The 23,672-nt window shown below is 38.5% G+C and overlaps 1 protein-coding gene across 1 annotated transcript in view; it reads left to right on the forward strand.

Annotated features, from left to right (window-relative positions):
• Window positions 1-21,009, forward strand: part of LOC104529622 (receptor-type tyrosine-protein phosphatase mu) — a 34,589-nt gene extending 13,580 nt beyond the window's left edge. Inside the window, exons 4-12 of the mRNA XM_010173976.2 lie at window positions 4,209-4,363; window positions 4,664-4,799; window positions 5,326-5,475; window positions 5,947-6,120; window positions 8,460-8,591; window positions 11,677-11,802; window positions 13,571-13,734; window positions 15,842-15,977; window positions 20,108-21,009. Of these exons, the coding sequence (XP_010172278.2) occupies window positions 4,209-4,363; window positions 4,664-4,799; window positions 5,326-5,475; window positions 5,947-6,120; window positions 8,460-8,591; window positions 11,677-11,802; window positions 13,571-13,734; window positions 15,842-15,977; window positions 20,108-20,161 (1,227 nt within the window). The 3' untranslated portion in view covers window positions 20,162-21,009. The remainder of the gene's footprint in view (window positions 1-4,208; window positions 4,364-4,663; window positions 4,800-5,325; window positions 5,476-5,946; window positions 6,121-8,459; window positions 8,592-11,676; window positions 11,803-13,570; window positions 13,735-15,841; window positions 15,978-20,107) is intronic.
• Window positions 21,010-23,672: the final 2,663 nt, after the last annotated feature.

A 23,672-nucleotide genomic window follows, 5' to 3' on the forward strand; every position in this document is an offset into this window, starting at 1 on the left:
GTTTTTCCATCTTATGTTCCCCACAATCTTTTTATGTCTGTGCCAGGGGCTGCATGCACCATTATTCAGAAGTCCATGGTGGAGAATACTGTTATCTGTTGGGCTGGTGTGTTCCTGGTCTGCAAAGACACAGCTGAAGCAAACTAATTTTCTCCTCAAGGCAATTTCACTTTTCATGTGGAATCTATCTTTATAAGGAGAATTCTGATCAGCATGCTATATTATGTTTATTAGAATAATGCCATGAATTTGTTTGATGCTCACTAGATCTTGTAGCTCTCCCAAACCATTTACAATATATGGACAACATACAATTAACAAATAAGGTACTTACTGAAAGTGAGAGCAAGCAGGGTCTGTCAAAGCTGAAGTGTCATGCATTTTGTGCTAATTCAGGGGTTTTATTCAGGCAGTTAAAGGACAGAAATGTTTAAATTATATGTATCAAGACTCTTTTGATTTAATTGCAGTACCTGTGATAGTGCAGTTCTTTCCAACGATGAAATAGCATTAAGTTATGTTTTTGAAGAATATAATCTTTAGCATCAGAGTCCTGCACCCAGATAGATGAAACTGCCAAAAAGATGTCCCAATAGGGTCTCTGTACGTACATCCACAGTAACAAAAGAATTAGATTTTTTCCTGGTTTATTCTTCAATCTAATACTTAAATATGCATCAATACAGCAACCTGAGGGTAATGCTAATAGAATTATGCAGTTTGAATAAACTGAAATATTGTATCATGTTTACCACTATATGTATTGTACATCAAATTCGTTCAAGCCTGTTGTTTCCTTGCATTTAGATATTTTTAATAAACAGATGAGAAACGGTGGCTACACTTTGAAGTAGATGAAGCACTGGTTGATTTCTATTCTGCAAATTTTAAGCCTGTGCTTTGATGTTAGCTTTTCACTTCTTAACTGGGACTGGAAAAAAAGACCTAGAGGATTTCATAGTTGATCATAACCAAACTGTCTTGAATAAGTGCATTAGAACAGATTGAGATAAAAGGCACTAAACATTTTATTTCTTAAAAAAAATCTCCATCTGAAAAGATTTTATTTTGACACTGCTTTTTAATAGTCGCTAGTTTTTCAGTAAGCCTCTAAAAGCAGTGTCTGTGCAGTTTGAGCAAAGTACATTTGTTTTTACCCTATTTTCCATTTTTTTTAACTCTTCCAATGGTACTGGAAGGTCTAGTCTGTACATCTCTTCTACCATAATTCTCTCGAGTTTATATTTCTGATCTACTGGGACTGATAGTTTTCAGCCTCTCGAAGACAAGCTGCATAATGAGACAGAGTGCACCCTAACCAAATCTGCAGATATTACTAAGTGAAGGATGGTGTTGAAACGCTGGACATCGGAGCCTCAGTTCCAAAGGACTTGACCCACAGAAACTTCAGTAATTCAACAAGGAAAAATGCAAAGTTCTGTGCCTTAGGTGGACTAACCCTATGTGTCAGTACAGGTTGTGACATCCTGGGACAACATCTGACATCCAAGATGATTAAGGATGTAGGACATGCGAGCTGCAAGGGGAGGTTAAGAGAGTTGGCCTTGTTTAATATGGTAGAGAGGAGGAGGCGGGGTAAGGAAGATCTAATTGCAGCCTGCAACTACTTCGAAGGTGTTCAGAAAATGAGGAGCACCAAATTCTCATCATTCTTCTCAGTGGCAGTGGATGGCAAAACAAGGGGCAATGTGCACTGGAAAAAAATTCCTTCAGGAGGAGAGAAGTGCAGTGCTGGAGCAAGTTACCCAGAAAAGCTGTGGAACCTCCATTCTTGCAGGTCATCAGGGCTCAGGTAGACAGATCTAGTATTGGCCATAGACCCACTTTGAGTGGGAGGTTGGAATGGAGACCTCCAGAGGTGACTTCTGACCACCTTTTCTATTTGTGGATGAATATCTCATACCTGCTTCTAAATACAATTTAGAATTGGGTTTGATTGGAGATAAATTGATCACTTATTTTTATATTTAAAAGTAGCTATTTGGTATTTATTGCGGCGTAGGGGAATAATGCTAAGAAAGTTAAACCCAAAATTACACTCTGGTTCTGAAGGCCACTTCCTAGACACGCTTTACATTGTGTGCATAAGCAGTTTTACAGCACAACAGTTAGCTCAGATTAATTAATCGGATAGTAACATACAGCAGCACCATAGGTATCTGTAGCATCTTTTAACGTACCAGGATTTGTTAGCAATGTACACCATTTTCTATTTGTTTCAGCTGAAAGAAAAAGTAAAAAATATATTCTTTCCAAGCTAAGCATATGATTTTATGGTTCATGCAGTTGTGTTGCTATTTTGGGTTTAGAAATCAACAGGGAAGCTACAGACATGAAAATCATTCTTTTGTAGGTATAATAAGCGAACTCATTATAAAAGTACCCTATATGCAAAATCTTTTCTAAGTAGCTGAGTGTTACCAATGAAAGACAAAAATGCAGGCAGCATGACAGTCAGCATTTTCAAAACTAATGCACAAAATACACTGGACATCTCCTGATCTGCACAACAGCTGGGCACACTATTTTGGAGGGGCAGTTTACTTTTTATAAATTGCTTGAAAATCAAGGCTGTGATTGATACAGAGTGAAGAATTTGTGTGGGGTACTTGTTTTAGTCCTGTTTGTATAGTCATGACACTGCTGTTTTGTATGAGATCTTTGTTTCTTAGGGGATTGTGAGCAGTTGTTATGGGCAATATGAAAGTGTTTGGGACATGGATACCCCACCTACACAAAACTATTTATGGAGCTGGAAGTCTTGCTTACAGAAGCAAAAAAAATGTGTTAACTAATACTCAAATCCTCAGAGTACAGAAACCAAATTGTATTTGAATGTGTTTGCTAGGCTGTCTTAAAATGCAAATAACCTTGTCTGTTCCTGAGTTTCAATATGTTTTAAAATTGAGTTTTAGGATATAAGGTCATTTCTGTTGCAAGGGTGTGATCTCCTCAGTTTACACCAGTGTCACGTATGCTCTTCATCTTCTCCCTTGCCTGCCTTTTTGTGTCACACTTTCTGAGGGAGGTGAGGGTGAGGTGAGGATATTCCTCTGAGAAGATGCCCAGTCTCCGCAGACCCCCAGCCAGAGCTGTCAGAGCATCAGGACTCCCAGATACACCAAGCCCACTCCAGTCATGTAGCACTTGTATGGCCAAAATTTCTCAATCATTGAAAATCCCAGACTCTTTTAGCTTGCATAATAGCAACAAATTAGGAAGTTTGTATTACTTCATTATGCAAAAAGAATTAGACTTTTTATATGCAAACCAGCTCAAGACAGGAAATACATCTTTAAGAATAAAAACTGCAAACCACTAGTTATTAATATCACTGACATTTAGTCCAGCCTAGACATGATATGTTGTAATTTTGCTGTTTGCTTATGAAATATGTATGATGGCCTCTGGTCTGTGGATTTCTAATGAGAATGAAATACCAGCAGCTACATTTTTAGAGGGGGAAGGGAAAATACAGGCACTAAGAAAATCAAACTTGGCATACACACCTCTAATATCTAGACTGCTCCAGAAAGTCACATGGGAAATTGCTTACACAATCAGCTTCTCATTCATACCTGTCTCACCATATCCATATCCATGAAGACTGTGGCAAATCACTTGAAAGGTGGCTATGTGGAGGGCTACAAATGCAGCCCCTATGATTGGAGGTGCAAAGAAGTTTCTTACTATTCAGCTGTTTCTTTCAGACCAATGGAGGAGACAAATGATAAGGAAAATTATGCTGAAATAGTAGTTCAGTGACATCAGCAGCAAAACTCCTGTGGAGAGCAGTGGGAAAAAAAAGTCGTCTGTGCTATATATTCATGGCCTTGCTGCTGACCTGTTCTGTGATCATGACATGCATCTTAAGGCCACCATTTCCAAAGCAACCTAGTGCTTAAATATAGAGATGAGCATCTGTCCTGTTGCTAAAAGTTTCCAACCAATCTAGTGCTAAATTAGTCAGTTTTGTTATAATGAAACCAATTGATATGTAACCTTTGAACTTGCTCTCCTGCTATCAGAAAGCTCTCCAACACTCTGTACAGATATGGGTCCTGGTAGGGGGTGCATGTTTTGCAGCACAGCTCAGGCTTTTGAAGTAGCATTTTTATGATGTCTCTTGTCCAATTTAATTCACATTCCAGCTTGTTTTCCTTTTTTAACCCTTGTCTTTTCAACAGAGAGGTGCTCATGAGATTCGAGAAATTCGGCAGTTTCACTTCACTGGCTGGCCAGACCACGGTGTACCATACCATGCAACAGGCCTGCTGGGATTTGTACGGCAAGTCAAATCTAAGAGTCCACCAAACGCTGGCCCTCTGGTTGTTCACTGCAGGTAGGAAGAACAGAGATGCCTTCATTGTGCTGTCCATTAAACTCAGAACCTACTTTTGCTTCTCCTGTACTGTATCTTCCCCACACGAGTTGCTGAAGCCACTGGAGCTCTACCCACAAGAATTTAATACTGAAATATAAACAAGAATGACAAAACTGAGTCTGAAATCCTGCAAATGCCTGAATGCAAGCCTTAATTTCAATAATCATTCCACTAATCAAGTGCTTGCAAGATGAACCCTTTTACTTCTTATTTTCCAATACACTGCTGAACATTAACTGTGCTCTTCTTTTACTTCAGTGCTGGTGCTGGCAGAACCGGGTGCTTCATTGTTATTGACATCATGCTAGATATGGCAGAAAGAGAAGGCGTTGTAGACATATACAATTGTGTGAGAGAGCTTCGGTCTCGGAGAGTTAACATGGTGCAGACTGAGGTATTTTTAATCTACTGGAATATTGTCTTACACTTTGCAAGAAAAAGTATTCTTCTAGCCCATAAAACTAGAGCCCCTTTGTGGTAGGCACCATCCAGAAGCTAGTTTATTCAATCATATGCAGAAAATAGTTCACAATGTGGTTTTTTTAAAAAAGGAAAATCATTAGGGTTTCCTTTGTGGGGAGGATTCATTCTAGAGTACATCTTGTTGAGACTCAGTTATGTGGTAGCACCTATAGAACTGTGCAGAGGAATGAGGAAACCAGAAACATTCTGAGTTTTATTATGGAGTGTTTCTGTCCTTCTGTTTCTACTTGTAACTAGTTTGAGGCAATCCTTCTGTATTAATTTCTAAATGACTGGGATCTAGTTTTGTGAATGACTATTGTTCCTTCTGGTCTTACTTCAGTTCTGGTAAAGTCAGAGAGAATTAGTGGCAAGCATATTAGTTGTTATTTTTTATTTACCACAGTACTAATAGCATATGCTCTCTAAGTCAGTAATCATTTTAATTGCTTTACCAGGAACAGTATGTTTTCATTCATGATGCTATCCTGGAAGCCTGTCTTTGTGGGGACACATCTATTCCAGCTTCTCAAGTTAGGTCTGTTTACTATGAAATGAATAAACTGGATCCTCAGACTAACTCCAGCCAGATCAAAGAGGAATTTAGGGTAAGTTGTGGCTAGCATTACCTAGAAGTTACACAGTTCAGCTATACTAAAGACTTCTGCTTAAGTGCTTGCTTATAACCATGTGACTTTTGGACCAGGCCTGGGAGAGAAATAGTGAAAAAAATGGAAAATGATGTGTCACTAATTGCTATTGAATTATACTAAATCATAAAAGAATGCAACGGGGTAGTAGTAAAATCTTCTTTTTCCTCAAGGGAAGTATGTTGTTTTCTTCTGCTGTTTTTTCTCCAGGAGGCAGTTTACTCTGCAGCTGTCTTTGTGGTTATTTTTCAGATCTGTATGCTTCCAGGATCTTTTGCTTCCCAACCCTGCTGACTGTCATGTGTTTTCATTTCTCTGCATATTGATTCCCACTGAAACTGAATGCTGAGCTGCTCTGTTCTTAAATATTTTGGGATGCTTTCACTGCTGTGTTAATTTTTCTGTTGTATTGTTTACTCTTTTTGAAAGACTTTAAATATGGTGACTCCAACACTGCGTGTAGAAGACTGCAGCATAGCACTTTTACCACGAAATCATGAAAAGAATCGCTGTATGGATGTTCTGCCTCCAGACAGATGCCTGCCTTTCCTCATAACGATAGATGGGGAGAGCAGTAACTACATTAATGCTGCACTGATGGATGTAAGTCTCCACTACATCATTAATAATGAAAAGGGAATAAGCAGCCCTCCAAACTGAGCAATTCCAGAAAGTAGAGTCAGCATAAGAAGACTGAAATCCTTCTAGCTTGTTTTCCAAAAACATAGCACAAAATCTTTAAACTCTCAAGTACATTTAGGATCCCACATATGTTACGTCACAGCCAAGGTTCCAAAGCCATGCTCGGAGAGCAAGTCAGGGAGTTTTGATAAATTAAATGCATCTAGATTTCTCCCTAGTGCTTGAATTTGAAACCATCTGGCCTAGGAAAAAGAGTTACCTATTAAGACACAAAGGCAGTTAAACAGGATAATAAGGTTTGCAGCAATATTTCAGTTCCCTTTGTTTCTAATCTAAACAGTAATTAAGAAAAAAAATAATTGTCAGCACAAGATAGTACACAAGCCATTACTTCAATCTTTCCATTTGTTTCCGTTTGAAAGAATGGTTCCTCTTTACATGCATGTGGATTTTTTTTTCTAATGCATCTATGGTAATTCTAATCCTGCTAATAGAATATCAGTTAAAAGACACTTAAACTGCTTTTACAGTCTGTAGATATTTATAGCCTATCTTTGACAATTTAGAGCTATAGTAATTACAGTTGTCAAACACATAAACAAGAAAACCAAGGTTAGAAAAGAATGAACACATTGTAAATGGCCTTTTTGAAAAGTGAAGCTAGAGTAATAACAGTTTATATCAGTTTTTGCATTTTCTTCCTTTCAAATTCTCAAAGCATTTTACTAAAATAAGCCTAAATTCAAAATACTCCTGTGAAAAGCTAAGTGTATTGTCTTTATGTTTATCTATGTAGAGAAACTGAGAACAAAAGTTTAAGTGACTTCTCTAGGTTCTCACAGTAGGTCAACGACATTTCATATTAGAACAGAGCTTCCTTGATCTGCAATTTACAACCTTGCCATCACATTGTCTTCTTTCCTGGAGAGTTCAGTACTGTTTTGTTCTGTAAATTAAGTACTGCTTAGAAAGAGCAGTGCCTCAATATTTGTTTTGAAAAAGGTTCCTTCTTCACTGTTGAAACAATGACTGGATCCAAAAGTGTGTCTGGGCAAAAGGCTCCAAGGGAGGAGGTGATTTGGGTAACTTTCCACCCAAAGAACCTTAGCCAGGCTCCTGCAATATCCCTGCACTGACAGACAAGAGCAGACATTTGTCTCTCTCTAAACACACAGTCTCCAGCGGGCAAGATGGTGCATTTAACCCAGTCCCCTTGCATCAGTTGAGATGCAGTCAGATCACCTCATATAAGCCTTTAGAACTCACTTCAAGCAAAAGGGGTAGCAAGCATAATTTTCATTATTCACTATTAGAATGAGTTTAAGAACAATTTTCCCAAAAAAACCTGCTGGGGCTTCTAAGTGAGGGAGTAATGGAGAGCCCTTCGAGCATCTCTCATCTGCATGCAACTTCCAGCAAGACAGGACCAGTAGGATAGAAGGCATCTGGCTGATGTACCAGCAGCATTGACACCTGCTGATTGCAGTTTGCTGAAACCAAAATAAAGAACTCAAGGCTTGCATGTCTTCATTTGTACCCCAAAACACATTGGATTCATTTTCTGTGGTCTCTTCAGTGACTTCAAAGATGCAAATAGCTGATGAGGTTGTATCTCTGTTGCAGTACAAATACTTCAGGGCATGTACAGGCTTCTCTGCCCTCCTTAATGAAAGCAGTGGCACCCCCTCACAAAAATTGCCTCAGTATGGCCACACTGGCCTTGAACACTCAGGAGGGCATAAGTGAAAATGCTGGTATGAGATCCACAATGAAACAGTTCCACCAAACAGCTCTATCAGTGACATATTCCGGTACTAAAAAAGACAAAGAGCACTGAAATTTATCCCCTGTGTATCCTCGCTGCTGTTAGAAAGACCAGAACTTCAACAATATTTCTGAAAAAATAACTAGATATTTCCTTTCACAGGCATCGTTCAAATTAACAGCTAAGTGCAGACATCCAAGATTAATCTGCACTTTAACAGCTCAAACAAAACTCTTGCTCAAAATTTTGTAGGAGTCACATTGGAGGCAAAATCTTCCGATGATTTTACTGTGCCCATGGCATAAAATAAGTTTCAGAAATATAACATCTGCAGAAGTTATATTCTGACCAAATACAATTTATTAACTTTGAAGCATATAAGATCTTGGGAAATCGCTGAAAACAATGTATTAATTATACAGAAAATAGAAATAATGCTTTCAGTCCCCAGGTTTTGGGGCTATGACTCGCATTCTGCTAAATAGATTTTTATCTTTTACCATTTTTATCACCATCTCTTGTTATTTATTTGCAGAGCTACAAGCAACCATCAGCTTTTATAGTTACACAGCATCCCTTACCAAATACTGTCAAAGATTTCTGGAGACTGGTCCTAGATTATCACTGCACTTCAATAGTTATGCTGAACGATGTCGATCCAGCACAGGTAAGTCCAGAAAACTGCTCCATTCAACAAAGGAGTGTTAGTGCCTCAGCATTTAAACACTTGTGCGCTTCACAACAGCTTTAGGAAGTAATTAGTTTTATAAAACAACATTAAATACTTACACACTAAAAAAATGATTTGTAGCTTGCAGATACAGATAGGAAAAGAGGAATAAATCAGACTATCAGCAGCTTCTCCACCAAAATGTTAATGCACACACACATAAGTGTGTGCATCCATAATTTATTCTGATACATAAACATACTTTGGGAAGAGCTGCTAAAAACAAAAAAATGATAGTTATAGAATTCTGACTCAAGTCTGAAACACACTAATAATAGCCAAAAGTCATAAACAGAAGCCAACAGCTATTCATTAGCTTGCCTGAAAGAGGTCAACGACCTTGGTCTGCTTACCAGGAGATAGGTGTTCCCAGTGTGAAAATCTGTCTTATGTTTGGCACACAATGACATTGTTAGCAAGGAGATAGGAACTAAACAAGATTGGAGACTAAGCATCCTTTGGAAGAGAAAACAGAGCAACAAAATGGATGGGGAAATATAATTACCTAACAAAAGAGTTGTGCATGCTGTACATTTTCTTTAGAAAATTGGAAAACTGTACCTACTGGTTTGGCAGTTTAATCACTCGCATTAATCACTAAGCATCCTGGAGCCTGACTCGCAACTGTGCAATCTTACATGGATATAATTTCCTCGAGTCCAAGAAACTGCACCAGCCATCTGCTGGAATAATGTGGTGGTAATCTGGATTCTTAATTTGTAAATATTTACTAATTATTGGTTAAGAGCAATTGGAATTTTTTATAGCAGACTGCATGTCATTTTTACTCTTGATATGATCAAGAATCTATTTAGGTTTGTTGAGTATGGTACATACTTAGAAAAATGTTTCCTCATTTCTTTTTAATGTGATTTTTTTAAAAAAAACCTACTAATCTTCCGTTTTGTCTTTCAAAGGAATGTGTAGTAATTCCACACACTATTTTAAAGACTGAATTTCTGATTCCAAGCCCTTAACTGCCTACAGGGAGAAAAATAGAAATGAAAGACGCAACTTTTATTCATGAATCTAAGATTATTTTCAGAGTGAATAAGGAAAGACTCAAGGGAGTCAGACTGTTAGGGACTGATGAACAGAGGTTTTTAATTCATGGGCTGTGTTTTGAATTTACAATAGTGCATGGCTATTTCTAGCATTTCTTAGCCTCACAGGCTTTTAAAAGCTATTGGGATATGCAGTTAATACACCTGCCTCTGCAGTATGTTAAACCTTTTCCCTCTAATATGAGTAACGGTCTTTTCATTAGGAATAAATCTCAAAACCCTCAGAGCAAACAGAAGTAAAGAGAGGGCAGAGCTTATTAAAAACAAGCGTTGCATTCTGATGTATTAATAATTACTGTTATTATTATTATTTATGTATATATGAAGTGTTTACAGTTCTGGTTAGATATTACAATTTATGTGGATTGTTGTGCTCTATTGGGGAATGAAATTCAATGCTTCACAGTGACTCTGACTGGAAGAGAGTCGCTAGCATCACATGCATGCAAAATGCACAGACCTAAATGCTTTTGGTTTCTTTAGAACTTTAGAGAATCTTGGCTTCCTAAAAACAGCTCCAGCAAACAGCTCTGCTTATTATCGTTTAACCATTTTTCAAAGATCTGTAAGAGCAGTGTTCCTATGTATTTGAAATACATGTACTAAATTGTGCATGTTAAATGATCTGAGCACTGGCATTTGCATTAGTTGTATGCATTGTATTTTGCTATCCTGTACACTAGCATATTTCATAATAAAAATTTGTGTAAGATTTAGATAATATTTGGAAAGTAATTTGCTCAGCAGACTGAATCATGTGGGGGGTTTAAAATAAATTAAAATATATTTTCTTACTCAAAATTTCTGGTTTTAACTTGTTAAAGTGAACTCCTTCAAATCACACTCTGTTCTCTTTTAATTGATGTAGTAAATCATTATGTTTTCCTAAAATGTAGTCATCTCTGAACGGGTTTGTTGAGAAGTGTTATAAGAAATGCAAAACAACATCTGGAGTAAATATGATTTGTCAGCTCAGCTTTAGATTACCAACAGCAATGCAGCAGAATGAAGACCACAGCTGTTTTACTGAATGGAATAAAGTTCCAAATATTACATCAATGCTTCTGCAAGCAAACAAAATTTCATGAGTTCATGCTTAATTTTGGTGAATGCTTGCAAAAGCTGCATGCTTGAACCACTCTAAATATCCCTGGAAAAAAATCATTAGGGTTTTTTACAGAAAAAAATGGACAAGCAGAGACTAGCTTCAAGAAAGTCCTTGCAAAGTGTTGATTTAATCTTTAAAGTATTAATATAGATGATAATTGGTTCCTGGATTAAGCCATTGGGATATTATTAGACACTAAAACTGTACAAGATAATGGTAATATTACTTTGTGATCTTTAGATACCTAGAAGTAATGTTTTCTGAGCACTAAAGAAAGCATAATTACTCTTTTCGGGTGGCATTCATAAGATGAAAATTTAAAGCAATGCTGATATTAGCCGATATCATCAGTCACGGGTGAAACAGATGTGAAAGTTGAGTCCTGAGTTTTGAGAATTGATGCACCCTTCATGCTATAAAGCACAGATTCTGATGTAGCTTGAATTATTACCAACTTTTCAGAATGGTTGGAGATACTAGGCCTTTGGTCTTTAGGCTTCACACTGTCTCCAAGATATGGTAATATTTGATGGCATCCTCCTGTCTTGTCATAATGTATTGTAGAACTGACACTGAGTGTCAGAAATGTGTTACTCCCAATACCAGAGACTGGCGAGTGTAGCTGCAAGAAATAGCATGTTCAGTTAAGTGAAAAAGCATTTGATTAAACTTGTTCTGCACAAGTAAAAGCAGAGTGCTCAAAACTGGAGGAAGATGGTGTGCTGTGTATTTTATAAAAATATTGTGTGAGAATCTCAGTAATAAATATAGCACAAAGAAAAATCTAGAAAAGGCAGCATGAAATTCACAGTGATTAACTGTGTTCTTTTGTGTTTGTGGTCTTCTATAGCTGTGTCCTCAGTACTGGCCAGAAAATGGAGTACACCGACACGGTCCCATTCAGGTGGAGTTTGTATCAGCTGATTTAGAAGAAGACATAATCAGCCGGATATTCCGAATTTATAATGCAGCCAGAGTAAGGATGTTATTTGCTAAACAGTTCTGTCTCAGTAGATGAGTTGACTCTACTCAAATCACAAAAAATGAAAGTTAAACTCACATAAAACCATTCTCATTTTTCAGCTTATTTATTTGAAAGCAATGTTGCAATACTGAGTCACACCATAACTGATGAGAAAAAAGCCTTTTATGTTTAATTAAAGTAAAAAATATTTTAATGCATATGTCAAGTGTGTTAAATGCAAATGAAATAAATGCAGTATTCAGATTGTATGGTAGCCAAGAAATGCTGAAATCAGTGCTGGTTTTTACAGTTAGAAATTAGCCATCTTGCATATTTGTATCTTGTGTCATACAAAGGAAGCTGTGCACCAGTACTAGGCATGTTTTTCAATACCGGTCCCAGGCTTTTAGGGAAGATCCTGTCCCACTAATCACACTTCATAATATATGTAAGTACTTCAGAGGGACGAGTATGTTCTCATACCCAGCTTTTATGCTTCCATAAAGTTGACAGAAGACTAAATGAGGAATGTCTTTCAAGCTGATTGGAAAAAAGATTCCACCATAGACCAGGCATCTCTTCCCATCCAGATGGAGGGAGCCTTTGCAATGGACTGGTATCGATCACCAAAGAACCGTAGCTGGGAATATGCAGCACTCCCTGCTGAAAAAAGTCAGGAACCATCCTGAGATCCCGTAGCTCTCAGGACAATGAAAGGCCCCAAAGCATACTAATCTCTGAACAGGGAAGCAGATAATAAGATGCAAATTATTTCTTTAAGTCTGTGAAGGCCTTACATTTGCAGTAAATATGGCAACACAAAAACATAATCTCCAGCAGCATTAATGTGAGCTTTAGAAGGTGCTGGGTCTGGGTGGTGTGCTTTAGTGTGTCAGTTGAAACAAACTGGCCAGGAAAAAAGTAAGATTCCAAATTTTGACATAAAGCAGACAAAACCCATTGAAGAAAATATCTAATGCTGCATCCACTTTGGTTTAGTCCCTTATCTTGTTAATCTTACATCCTGTCTATTACTTCTTCTAGAGAAAATATTGTAATGTCAACATTTCTGTGTGTTATTCATTTTCAAAGTGGCACTAAAGTGCCCTCGCTTTGCACAGAAGTGAAAGTGGCAAATCCTGGACTACAAAAACAGTTTTCATGTGTGTATTTATTATTTTCAAAGGACTGTAATTTTCTGCCACTAACACTTGTTCTATGCTCCTTTTTTATTTTAAATCACCACAAAGCTACTGTTCAGCGACATTTCACCAGAGGGGTTCTGACTGCTGCAGTAGCACACATAAAATAAAATAAAGTTAGATTTTTAATAAGCTGAAAAAATCTGAGGATTTTTTTTAATCCTCAATATCCTCTCAATACCTTGAGTGATTTTGACCTTTCTTGTAAAAAAAGACAGAAGCACACAAACATTCTTCATAATACTGAAGCATATATAAAAGGTATATAACTGAAGTTGTGTTGCAGCTCCCTCTTTGCTGCTAAGTTCCTGCTATGATATTAATTAATTATTTGCTTGATCCTGCAGCTGTGCCATTGCTCTGTTCCAATCTATTTGTATATCGTTCTGTTTAAAACCTCTTATTCTAATAATTCCGTTAGAAATTAAAAGTCTTTAACTCCTCAAGGGCAGTTGAAATTACACTAGAAGTTTGTCAGTGGTGATCTGCCTGAACAACTTTCCTCATTGATGCAAATATCTAAATTACGTACCAAAAAAAATGCTGTTGCTTTTTCCTGCTTATCTGAATCTCTGCAGCCCCAAGATGGCTATCGGATGGTGCAGCAGTTCCAGTTCCTAGGATGGCCTATGTACAGAGACACTCCTGTTTCTAAACGCTCCTTCTTGAAGCTCATCCGCCAAGTGGAGAAGTGGCAGGAAGAATACAATGGGGGAGAGGGACGCACGGTTGTACATTGTTTGTAAGTACTGGAAACAGGAGAGAGAAAGTCAGGGAACACTGTTACAGAATTTCTACCAGGTTTTAAAAGATTTGTGAAGAGGTGAAGAAGCATCTATCTAATCTGGAACTGATAAATAATACAGCTGCTGATTTAAAAAATTTGAATACAAGAGGAGTTGTATATTTTTTTTAATGTAGATTCTTGAGTTTCCCGCTCTGTCCCTTGGTAGACACCTGTGAAATGATGATGGGTACAACTTAACTCTCTTTTATATAAAGATGTCCAGTGACTTTTGCAAATGGAAAAGGTACATATTTATTCAGAGTGAATAAAAATTGTACCTTCAGAACAATGTACCTTTTATTTCTACAGATAAAGACTGTAGAAATAATACTATTGGAGAGGTGTATAAAGCAGAGAATTAAAAGTGGTGTGATAGACCAGTTAAGCTAATCCTTTAATTGCCTTACCTTTCTCTAATAATGAGATATTTATTTTTGTCCTCCTGTGACCTTCATGCTCCACTGGTGCAGGCTCTCTTTCACCATCCTCCTTTCGATGTGGCTTAACAGTGCTACATGCTGTTTGCCCTCAGCAGAAGCTCATCTCTTGAAACCAAGTGTTCAGTCCTTGAAGTTGTATCCCTCTTCCTCTAAACATCTGCTTAAAGATGCTGCCATGATGGAGAAGGGACATGCTAATGGGAAAACCACATGCTAATACCCTTTCAGAAGTTGGGACCCAAAAGTAGACAATAACTTCCTGAAGTTTGGTTTGCAGTTACTGAATGTTAGAACGATGGAGGAAATTCTAGAAGTGTATTAATGATCCCCACTATCACTGACCTTGAACAGGTCATTACTCTTCAGTTTCCCCATCTGTAGAATGGGGATAATAATACTTTGATCAAAGGAGCATTGTGCAGTGTGATTAATTAATGTTTTGAGATCTTTAGCTGAAAAGACCCTTTTGAAGTGCAAATTACTGTTATCTGTGAGGTGGCTGATGATATTAAATAGTTGTACAACATCACACATGCGTCACTTCCAGGCAGTAAAGAAAGAAAAAGCTCTAATATAGTTCTTTTAAATGACTTTGTTTTAATTAAAATTCTCAAAGAGTCCCACAATATCAGGCAATGTTTTGGCAGCAGAGAGCATTCTTTTCATACCGCCTGGATGTGACAGATGTGCGACGTTGTATCTTCCTTTGAAAATCAACCATTTGCGAAGCCGGTTTGAAAGACCCGCTACCTAACTAGTCTGCACTCTGGTAATTATTAAGGTTTATTATTTTCAGTGAAGTGCAGCCTAAAGATTCTGATTAGAATAGCTGGAGAAATAATAGGGTTTCCAGAAAGAAAGAGATTCTCTTAAAGATTAAAAATAACAGGGGATAAAGTATTATTAAATACTGTATTTGATCATGCATATGAACATTGGTGCCTGACTTCTTTGTTAGCAAGTCACTTCAGGTTCTCAGGTGGAGGGGGAATGCATACACTTTCATAAGTAGTCATTGCCAGGCAGCTGGCCGCTCTGCGGGCTGGCAGGGAGTGAGGGCATCAGCCAGGGGAATATTGCTGCACCACCTAGTGCCACATCAAATGTGCAGCCACCAGAATGGCTCCTACAAGTCAGACTTTTGGCACTTCTGCTGTTCCTCTGAAATGCCTTTGGGTCCAGGAGGAAAGCACCAGGATTTGGAATAAAAGAACTTAAAGATCCACTTTCCCTATAACATTTCCAGGCCTGATGTTCACCGCAACCTCGTGTGTTTACAGTGTAAAGGGGTGTTGAACTGAATCTCTAAGTACCTTATCCTTATTTTAGCATCCTCTTTGTGCTGTCTCAAGTGTTCACTGAAGAGCAGTGCAAAACTCAGCTGTTCATTTCCCTCTATGCTTTCACCCTGCTGAATTCTGAATCATAGCTTTGAGATCTTTCAGCCCATTAATTCCAATTAAAAATTGTGTTCTGCGTAGAGTTCAGCAGCCTTCGGGGGCAGGAATGTTCTGTGGCTCCTCCCTACTGGAACACGTGCCTTCTGTAGCCATCTCTGGTGCTGTATGAAGTTGTAACATAGAGTCAATTGTAACTGAGCCATGTTATCACTTTTATTTTAGGAATGGAGGTGGCCGGAGTGGGACATTTTGTGCAATCAGTATTGTTTGTGAAATGCTTCGACATCAGAGGGCTGTGGATGTATTCCATGCTGTGAAGACACTGAGGAATAATAAGCCTAACATGGTGGACCTTCTGGTATGAGTTTTTTAACTGCACCATTAAATAGAAAATTTTCCTTTTACTCAGAAGACTCACTAAGATTTCCAGGATTTGCAGCAGGAGTTGTTCACAAAGCAAGCAAGTCATTTTCAAAGGGGATAATGAAGTCACTTCACTTGTAAGAGTATTTTTACACTGCTTTCTTCCCAAGGAGACTTTGTCTCTGTTCATTTGAATTTTTTAAGAGTTTTAAACTTTCAGCCGAACATCCTTATTAATTTTCTTTTCTAGCAGGCTGAGCCAAGTGGAGAGCAGCCCTTGCATGGTAGAAATAATAGTTATGTAAAATGAAATGCCAGATTTTCAAATTATATATTTTATAAATAGCTTAATCACCTAATATTTATCAAAGCCATGAATTTCAGTTTGACATCCAGAATATTGCATGTAATTATGGTTGCTCTATCTCATAGAAAGATTAAAGAAGTTCAGAAACAAGGGGCCATGTGCAATTATTTTCCTAGAGAGAGTTTTATGAGCTTTTTTTAAAAAAATTGAGAATTGCTGAAGTGCCAGCTGCTATGCCACAAGAGCTACAGAACAGCTTAAACCAGCAGGTTCTTAACACTCCAGTGTGTAGTTCTGTACTTGGAGATGGGTGTACGTGACACTCAATCTGAAGCCTGGGCTATAAAGATGGTTTTACAACATCCTGCTGGAGAGGTGGCTGCTTGAGAGGCAGCTGTATTCAATTTAGTGTCATAGGCAGTGGCAAGCAGCGTCTGGGCAGCTTCAGTGATGCTAAATCAATCTGAGCTAATTTTGCAAGCTCTGGTTAAACTTAAGTTTGGGTCATATTTCAACATCTTTTCTGCAGAGCACCCAGGGTTAAGCAGGAGGCATCTCACAGAGCTAGTCCATTCCCTTGTAATTTTAGGAGAGATCCCTCTCTCTCAGATGAGCTACCGAGATCTGGGTGTGAACCACACTGGAAAGAAAGGCAGAAAGCAGGAATTCCTGTTGGGAAGAGTGAGGCTTTCAGGTTCTGTGTAGATGGGTAGGGCCATCCACTTTCCCACCACAGGTATCACTGCACCTCATCTGTCCCACAGAAGAATGGCTCCCACCACATCCTCCATTGCAGTACTCTCATCTAGCTTACCTGTGAAGTCTTAGATCCACCCCTAGACCCTGCTCTAGCCAGGCTCATGGAAAAAAGCCAGATGTTGCCAGCTGTGCAAAGCAAGGAGGGAGTTTACAAGCAGCACTATGGGTCCATAAGCCAGCAATACGGGAACTGTGAATCTTTTATTGGTGAGAAACTGTCAAGATTTCACAGTGGTGGGAGGGAGCAGCTTAGTTGGCTCCTCTTCCTCTGGTTTATATTCTCAGGAGGAGAATCATCATGCTGAGAACCATACATTTTTATTTCTTAGATATGAAGAAAAATGTCCCACTTCTTCATTCAGGTAGCAGAGTTTGGATAGAGAGTTGGCAGGCCTGCTGTTCTTCGTTCTCCCAGAGCTTAAGCCTGCAGAACTCACAGATCTCTTATTCATTTATTTTGTAGAAATAAAAAGAAAATTACCAGTGTGAAGATGTACAGTTGAAGAAAATGCTCTATAAATTCCCTTTTGTGACAGTTCTCCAGGTGTAGATTTGTCAGGCAGCTGTCTCCATTTTTCAGCAGAGAATTTTTTTAATCAAAAGCTAATTGTATTATTTTAGAATATAAAAAGAGCTTTTAGTAAATTGGGGATGGTATTGAGAATGTCTGGACGGCGTTGAGGTCTTGTAAGGCCTTTTTATTAGGAGATTTAAAAGCAATTGTGAAGGGGATCAGTATTGTTTTCCTTATTTTACAGACAGAGGAACAAAGGCAGGGAGTGATCAGGATTTTCCCCATTATCACAGAAATCACTGACAAAGTGGAGTTAGAACTACATCTCTTCAGTTGTGGTCTGCTACTTTGTAGGAACAAATATTTGAATTAGCAAGGTTTCAATATCCATGTAGATTGTTTCGTGGTAAAAGGGAATCAGGGCACTTCAGTTCTTTTCCTGATCCTGTTACTGACTTTATCCTGTATGCCCTTTCTTATATTAATGTGTCTTTGCCTCAGTTTCCACATCTGAAAAATGAGAATAATATTAATCGACCTTTGTAAAATACTGTGATAAAAGATTAAATGCTCAGAATTATAATAGTGTTTCACAAAAATAGTTCCAAGACTGCTTTATCAAAACCTTTTATGCACTTTCTGACTAGATGAAGGTCAATCTTTACATTCCACACTTAAGAGATTCATCTCTTAATTTCATTGAAAACTTTGGTTTTCCTGCAAGTGTAAAAATCCCAATGCCACATCCATACAATATGGAAACCTATGAAATTCTTCAGCCGTCATGCAAAGGTAATACATAGTATTATAAAATATCTACTACAGAATGCCCAAAGCATTCTGTGATACACTGGTGTGGCCTCACCTTGAGTACTGTGTGCAGTTTTGGGCGCCACAGTATAAAAAGGATATAAAAAGTATAAAAAAGTATAAAAAGCTCCTAGAGAGCATCCAGAGAAGGGCCACTAAATTGGTGAAGGGTTTAGAGGGGAAGCCATATGAGGAGAGGCTGAAGTCGCTTGGTTTGTTCAGCCTGGAGAAGGGGAGACTGAGAAGAGATCTCATTGCAGTCTGTAACTTCCTCACAAGGGGAAGAGGAGGGGCAGGTGCTGATCTCTTCTCTCTGGTGACCAATGATAGCACCAGGGGAAACGGTAGGAAGATGTGCCAGGGGAGGTTTAGGTTGGGCATTAGGAAAAGGTTCTTCACCCAGAGAGTGGTGGAACACTGGAACAGGCTCCCCAGGGAGGTGGTTGTGGCACCAGGTCTGGCAACATTCAAGAAGCATTTGGACAATGGCCTCAGACACATGGTGTGAATCTTGGGATTGTCCTATGCTAGGGCAAGAGTTGGACTTGTGGGTCCCTTCCAACTCACAGCATTCTATGATTCTATGATTCTGTGATTACTGGACCTACCAGTAAGTGTCCTAGGAAAAAAAATATATATACCTCCCTGAACCTAGCTAACATAAAGAGACTTTTAAGATCCACCATCAAGTGAATAATAAAAATGTACAAAGGAACACACATGAGTGAACACAGTGGGAAATAATATGTGTGTACTCTTTAATATGGGTATTTGGTTTACTAAAAATGACACTTATTGTGCTGGATCAGTAAGTCAGCATAAAATGAGCATTGAAGAATTTAAATGAATGAGTGGCTGATCTCTTATTTTGATCTTTGTTATGTAGTTATAGAATAATTGTAATTTATTTAGAAACATATATGCAATAAAAGCAGAAAATTGTTAATTTACGTAATACTCCTTTCTTTTCTTTCTCCTTTTTTTATTCTTTTCTCCTTCCAAAGAAGGCACAAGCACTTTATGGAACCCTGCAGGATCTTAAAACCTCACATACAACTCATTCATAACTTAGGTGATATGTGCACCTAAGATTTGTTTTCTTTTGAAACTCTCAGCAAAAGAACTTAGAGAACTTAGAGGTTGTCCATGTGTGTTAATGTCTTTCTGATTGTTGTTGTACTGCATCATATAAAGTTGCAGAGTGGGCGAGGGTCAGTCAAAAGCATTGGGCTCTCCATATCACTGAAGCTGTGAAAGGGGCGAAGTCACGACCCTTCGTATCTGAAGGATGCAGACCAGGTTCGCATGCCATGGGAAGGAGATCAACATGATCAACATATATGATCAACACTAAAATAAGTTACAGTCTGGAAAGTAATAGATACTGGGCTATTTTAAGATAAACATTTCCAGGGAGGAATTTCAATAATTCCAATTCTGGTAAAGTGCTACCGGAGCATTTTGACAGATGGCAGAAGGGTTGCTTAGTTGTGTAGTCCAAGTGTATTAGAGCAGCTAAATACACATCTAATATGAGCAGTACCATAAGGTAATGTGTGTAGTGCCTATTGTCTGGTTAATATAAAGATTTTCTTATCTGAATGTAAATTGGATTTTCAAACTGGTTCCCACTGACAACAGCTGATAGCAAATAATTTTAACAGAAGAGAAATATTGATCCCCTTAATTAAGTTCCTCCAATAACTGTCTTTGTGGTTTCCTTTTGATTTTTCAGGATCAATACAAATTCTGCTATGAAGTGGCTTTGGAATACTTGAATTCTGGCTGATTGCATAAACAGCACAGAGAAAGTTCCTCCTTTCACCATCACAAACAAAGCAAGTCACTTCATGATATCTGTGTAAATGAGATGAAGACTTCTCAGTGTTACGCTTATACTGCTTTGTATAATTGACTCTTTTTAAGAGCCCAAAAAGATGTTTATAAAACTGCTTGCACTGCCCTTTTTCCACTATAATGCCGCAGCTTGACATCAGTATGAACGTGCACCAAACCAAACCATGTGGCAGTTGTTGAACACTGTATTCATACATAGCCATTGATGCGGTGAAGCAGCATAGTCCTCTGGTAAATAAGAGAGCACAATTATATTCTTATGAAGGAATTTGTACTTTTCTGTTATATTTTGTTGCCTGTGATTCTCAGTTATTGTCACAGACTAGTGTACATTTCTGTTCTGTGAAGAATGCTGTCTGGCATTTTGATAATATATGATTTTGGTTATATTTGTATTCTAACATGTGCATAATAAATAAATCATAATGTAGCTTATCTGAACTAATGGAAAGACATGTACCAAATCATGTTAACTTTGTTGAGTTGTAATTTCTATCCACTTTGTACCATTTCAGAGAGAGAACCTTGACAGAAATACAGTTAGAAAATGCAAAATACAGGATGCTCAGATTAATATATCCAAAGCTTTTTCATTTGTTTATATTGTAAATATTTTTTGATTTCATCAAATTATTTATTCATTAAAATGAATTTTTTTGTGAAGCACAGTGAGTGACAATCATTTTTATTAAGCCCTGGAAATGCTTACTGTATGATAGTGTAAACATTTGTTTACCTTGTATGGATTCTCAGCTCAATAAATAATTACATACATGATAATATCTCGTTTAATTTAATATCTCTTGGCATCTGAATGCCTTCAGCTAAGCCTCTTTTTGGATTAATTCTTACAAATACTGAGCTACCTCAAGAGCACATTTATTGTGTGATCCAGTGTTGATCCAGCCAATAACAAGATATGCTATGCCAATACATAAAAATAAGTTAATTGTGTATTTAAAGATGCACATGCACAACTGCAGAACCTGAAAATTGTCCTGCTGTATGAAGAAGAGATGGTGTTGGACTTGCAGTACTCAGTCCCGTCACAGCATTCCCCTGCAGCCCTGGGCATGCCCTGCCAGCTGCTCTGTGTCTGCTGCTGCGAAAGGGGTGATGGTGCATTTGTTCTTGGGAAGAATTGCTGCTGTGAGGGTGAAATAATTCCTCGTGTTAAAGATACCAGTACTAGAATGACTAGGGGGGTTAAAAGTGAGTAAAACTGCTCTGTTATCAGTTCTGACAGTAGGTAGGTTTACGTCATGAAAGCTCTTGCCTCTCCTGAGAATGGCTGCACTGCGCTTCTATAGCATTTGGATGATTCCTCTTTCTCCCAAGCATTCTGACCAGTGTTTGACCAGGCTGGGACTTGCCTCATGTTCAAGGATGCAAGAAGCACAGCAGAGATGCAGCAAGAAAAGGGAAGGAGCCAGCAATGGCTTGCTGCAGTGTCCACTGGAACTGCAGATCTTTCTCTCACCCAAATGTGTTAAGGAGACATTGCAGACAGAGCAACTGCTCAATACTGAAGCCTTTCAAAGCTATATGGAAACCCAGTGCAAGAAAGTGGCAGACTGCACAGTATTTCAGCTCTTAAAAAGATCCTTTAAATGGGCTAGTCATCTGGGATGGGGGCAGTATCTATATAAATGTATCAAAGTCAAAATGTTTTGAGAGCCTCTAAATCTAAGACATCCAACTTAGGTAGAATGACTCACAGCTTGTCAACTGCCTGTTCAAAACCACTGGAAAATTCAGATCTGAAGACACAAGGATAGGCTTCCTCTGCAGTGGGAAAGCATCTCTTAAAATTGCTTTAAAATGTAGCTGGCAGCTACCAGCCATTGCTATAGATTGTACAGAAGAACTGAAGAACTTAGGAAAAACAACCCAAGCCTGAGGAGACTGATGGTCCTTGGATAAACCCTGTAGCACTTCAGCCTGTTGCAGAATATGCTCTGATTCATTTGGAAACACTAGTGTTTGGAAACAAAATCCAAACCTCTAACATCATACTCCTCACAACCAGCTTGAGAGACCAGGTACACCAGCCAAGCATGCTGCTTTGTCATAATTGTGGGACACTAAATAACTGGTTTCCACTGTCTGTTTATTGAAATATGCAGTGTCCAGTGTTTCCTGATGCTTTCAAGAAGTATAAGTAAGATGACTAAGTGTGTGAAGGAACCCTAGGACAGAAGGTGACACAAACATTAATGAGATTTACTGAAATGCAGCAAGAGTCAGGGTAGTCCCTCCTGAGGACAGAGACTGCCAATGTCTGCCAGATGTTGTTCCAGCTGCTGTACGCTTGCAGACATAATTTGCACATGTAGGTCTTCAGGAATGAGTGAGGGGAAGGAAACAAGGAGGAGAGTTCTGCAGTGTTTCTTATTGTTTTACTGTTGATGTGACTATATTTTTTTTGTTCTGACACAGGCATAGTCAAACTCATGTTACAGAGTCTGTGTGATGTTGTCCCAAAAGGCATTCTGTGAACTACAATGCCTTAAAACTGGAGCCAGCTAAAGAAAGCAGCTTTGTGTCCTCACTCTCATACTGCAGATATCAATCAATACAAATGATGGAGAAATCCAGGCTTAGGTAAAACAATATTTTGGTAAGAAGGAAAAACAGATGAGGACTTCACAAGTTAGGAATAGAGAAAACGTAAGGAGTTAGAAAGGAGCAGAAAGATGAACGTGGGGGCAGGTATTCAAAAAGCAGCATGGAGCTTATGAAAGTTACCTGGAGGGTGGCATTTTAAAAGAGACACCAGAAAGAAAACAGCAGTGACAGCCATTTTAAGTGCTCATAGAGCAACTTCCCTTTTCAGAAGACTTCAGCTACACAATTACAAGCCCAGTACAGGTGCAGAACTTGTGGAGACATCGGTGTTTGTTTGATAGGAACAGAGGAAGGGGTGTTTTCTTGAATCCTCAGTATATAAGGTACATAAATGAATAAAGAGACAGTGTAAATGATTAGCCATATGTGTCACCCAACTCATCATCTCTCCGGGACTTGAGGTAGCTATTCTGAAAGAGCAGCAGTGGGGACAGTGAGAGAGGTGAACGCATGCAGGTAATCAGTATCTTTTTAACAGCAATGCTCCCAACAGCTTCCTGGGCTTCTTTATCAGCAAAATGAGTCTGTCACTGGCAGGGTAGCTTCAGAGTACTAACCCAAAGCTTAAGAACTACATATAGTAAGATTTGAAAAATAAAGCATAGAAAATTTTCCTACCCAGCCATACGCAGTGTGGCTCAAAAGGGTCTGTGTGCCCTGAAGACTTGATCTAAAGGTGCTGTGCAGCAGCAAGACCAGCTTCATTTTGGATTTCTCCTTCAGCTGTTTAGAACTCATCTTTAATATATCTGAAATGGTCGCTTCTCGTTTCACTGTATGCGAGTATTCCCCCAGGTCTAACTGCTTACTGTATA

This window comes from Antrostomus carolinensis, unplaced genomic scaffold (assembly GCF_000700745.2).
Source record: "Antrostomus carolinensis isolate BGI_N321 unplaced genomic scaffold, ASM70074v2 scaffold12358, whole genome shotgun sequence".
Lineage (NCBI taxonomy): Eukaryota > Metazoa > Chordata > Aves > Caprimulgiformes > Caprimulgidae > Antrostomus > Antrostomus carolinensis.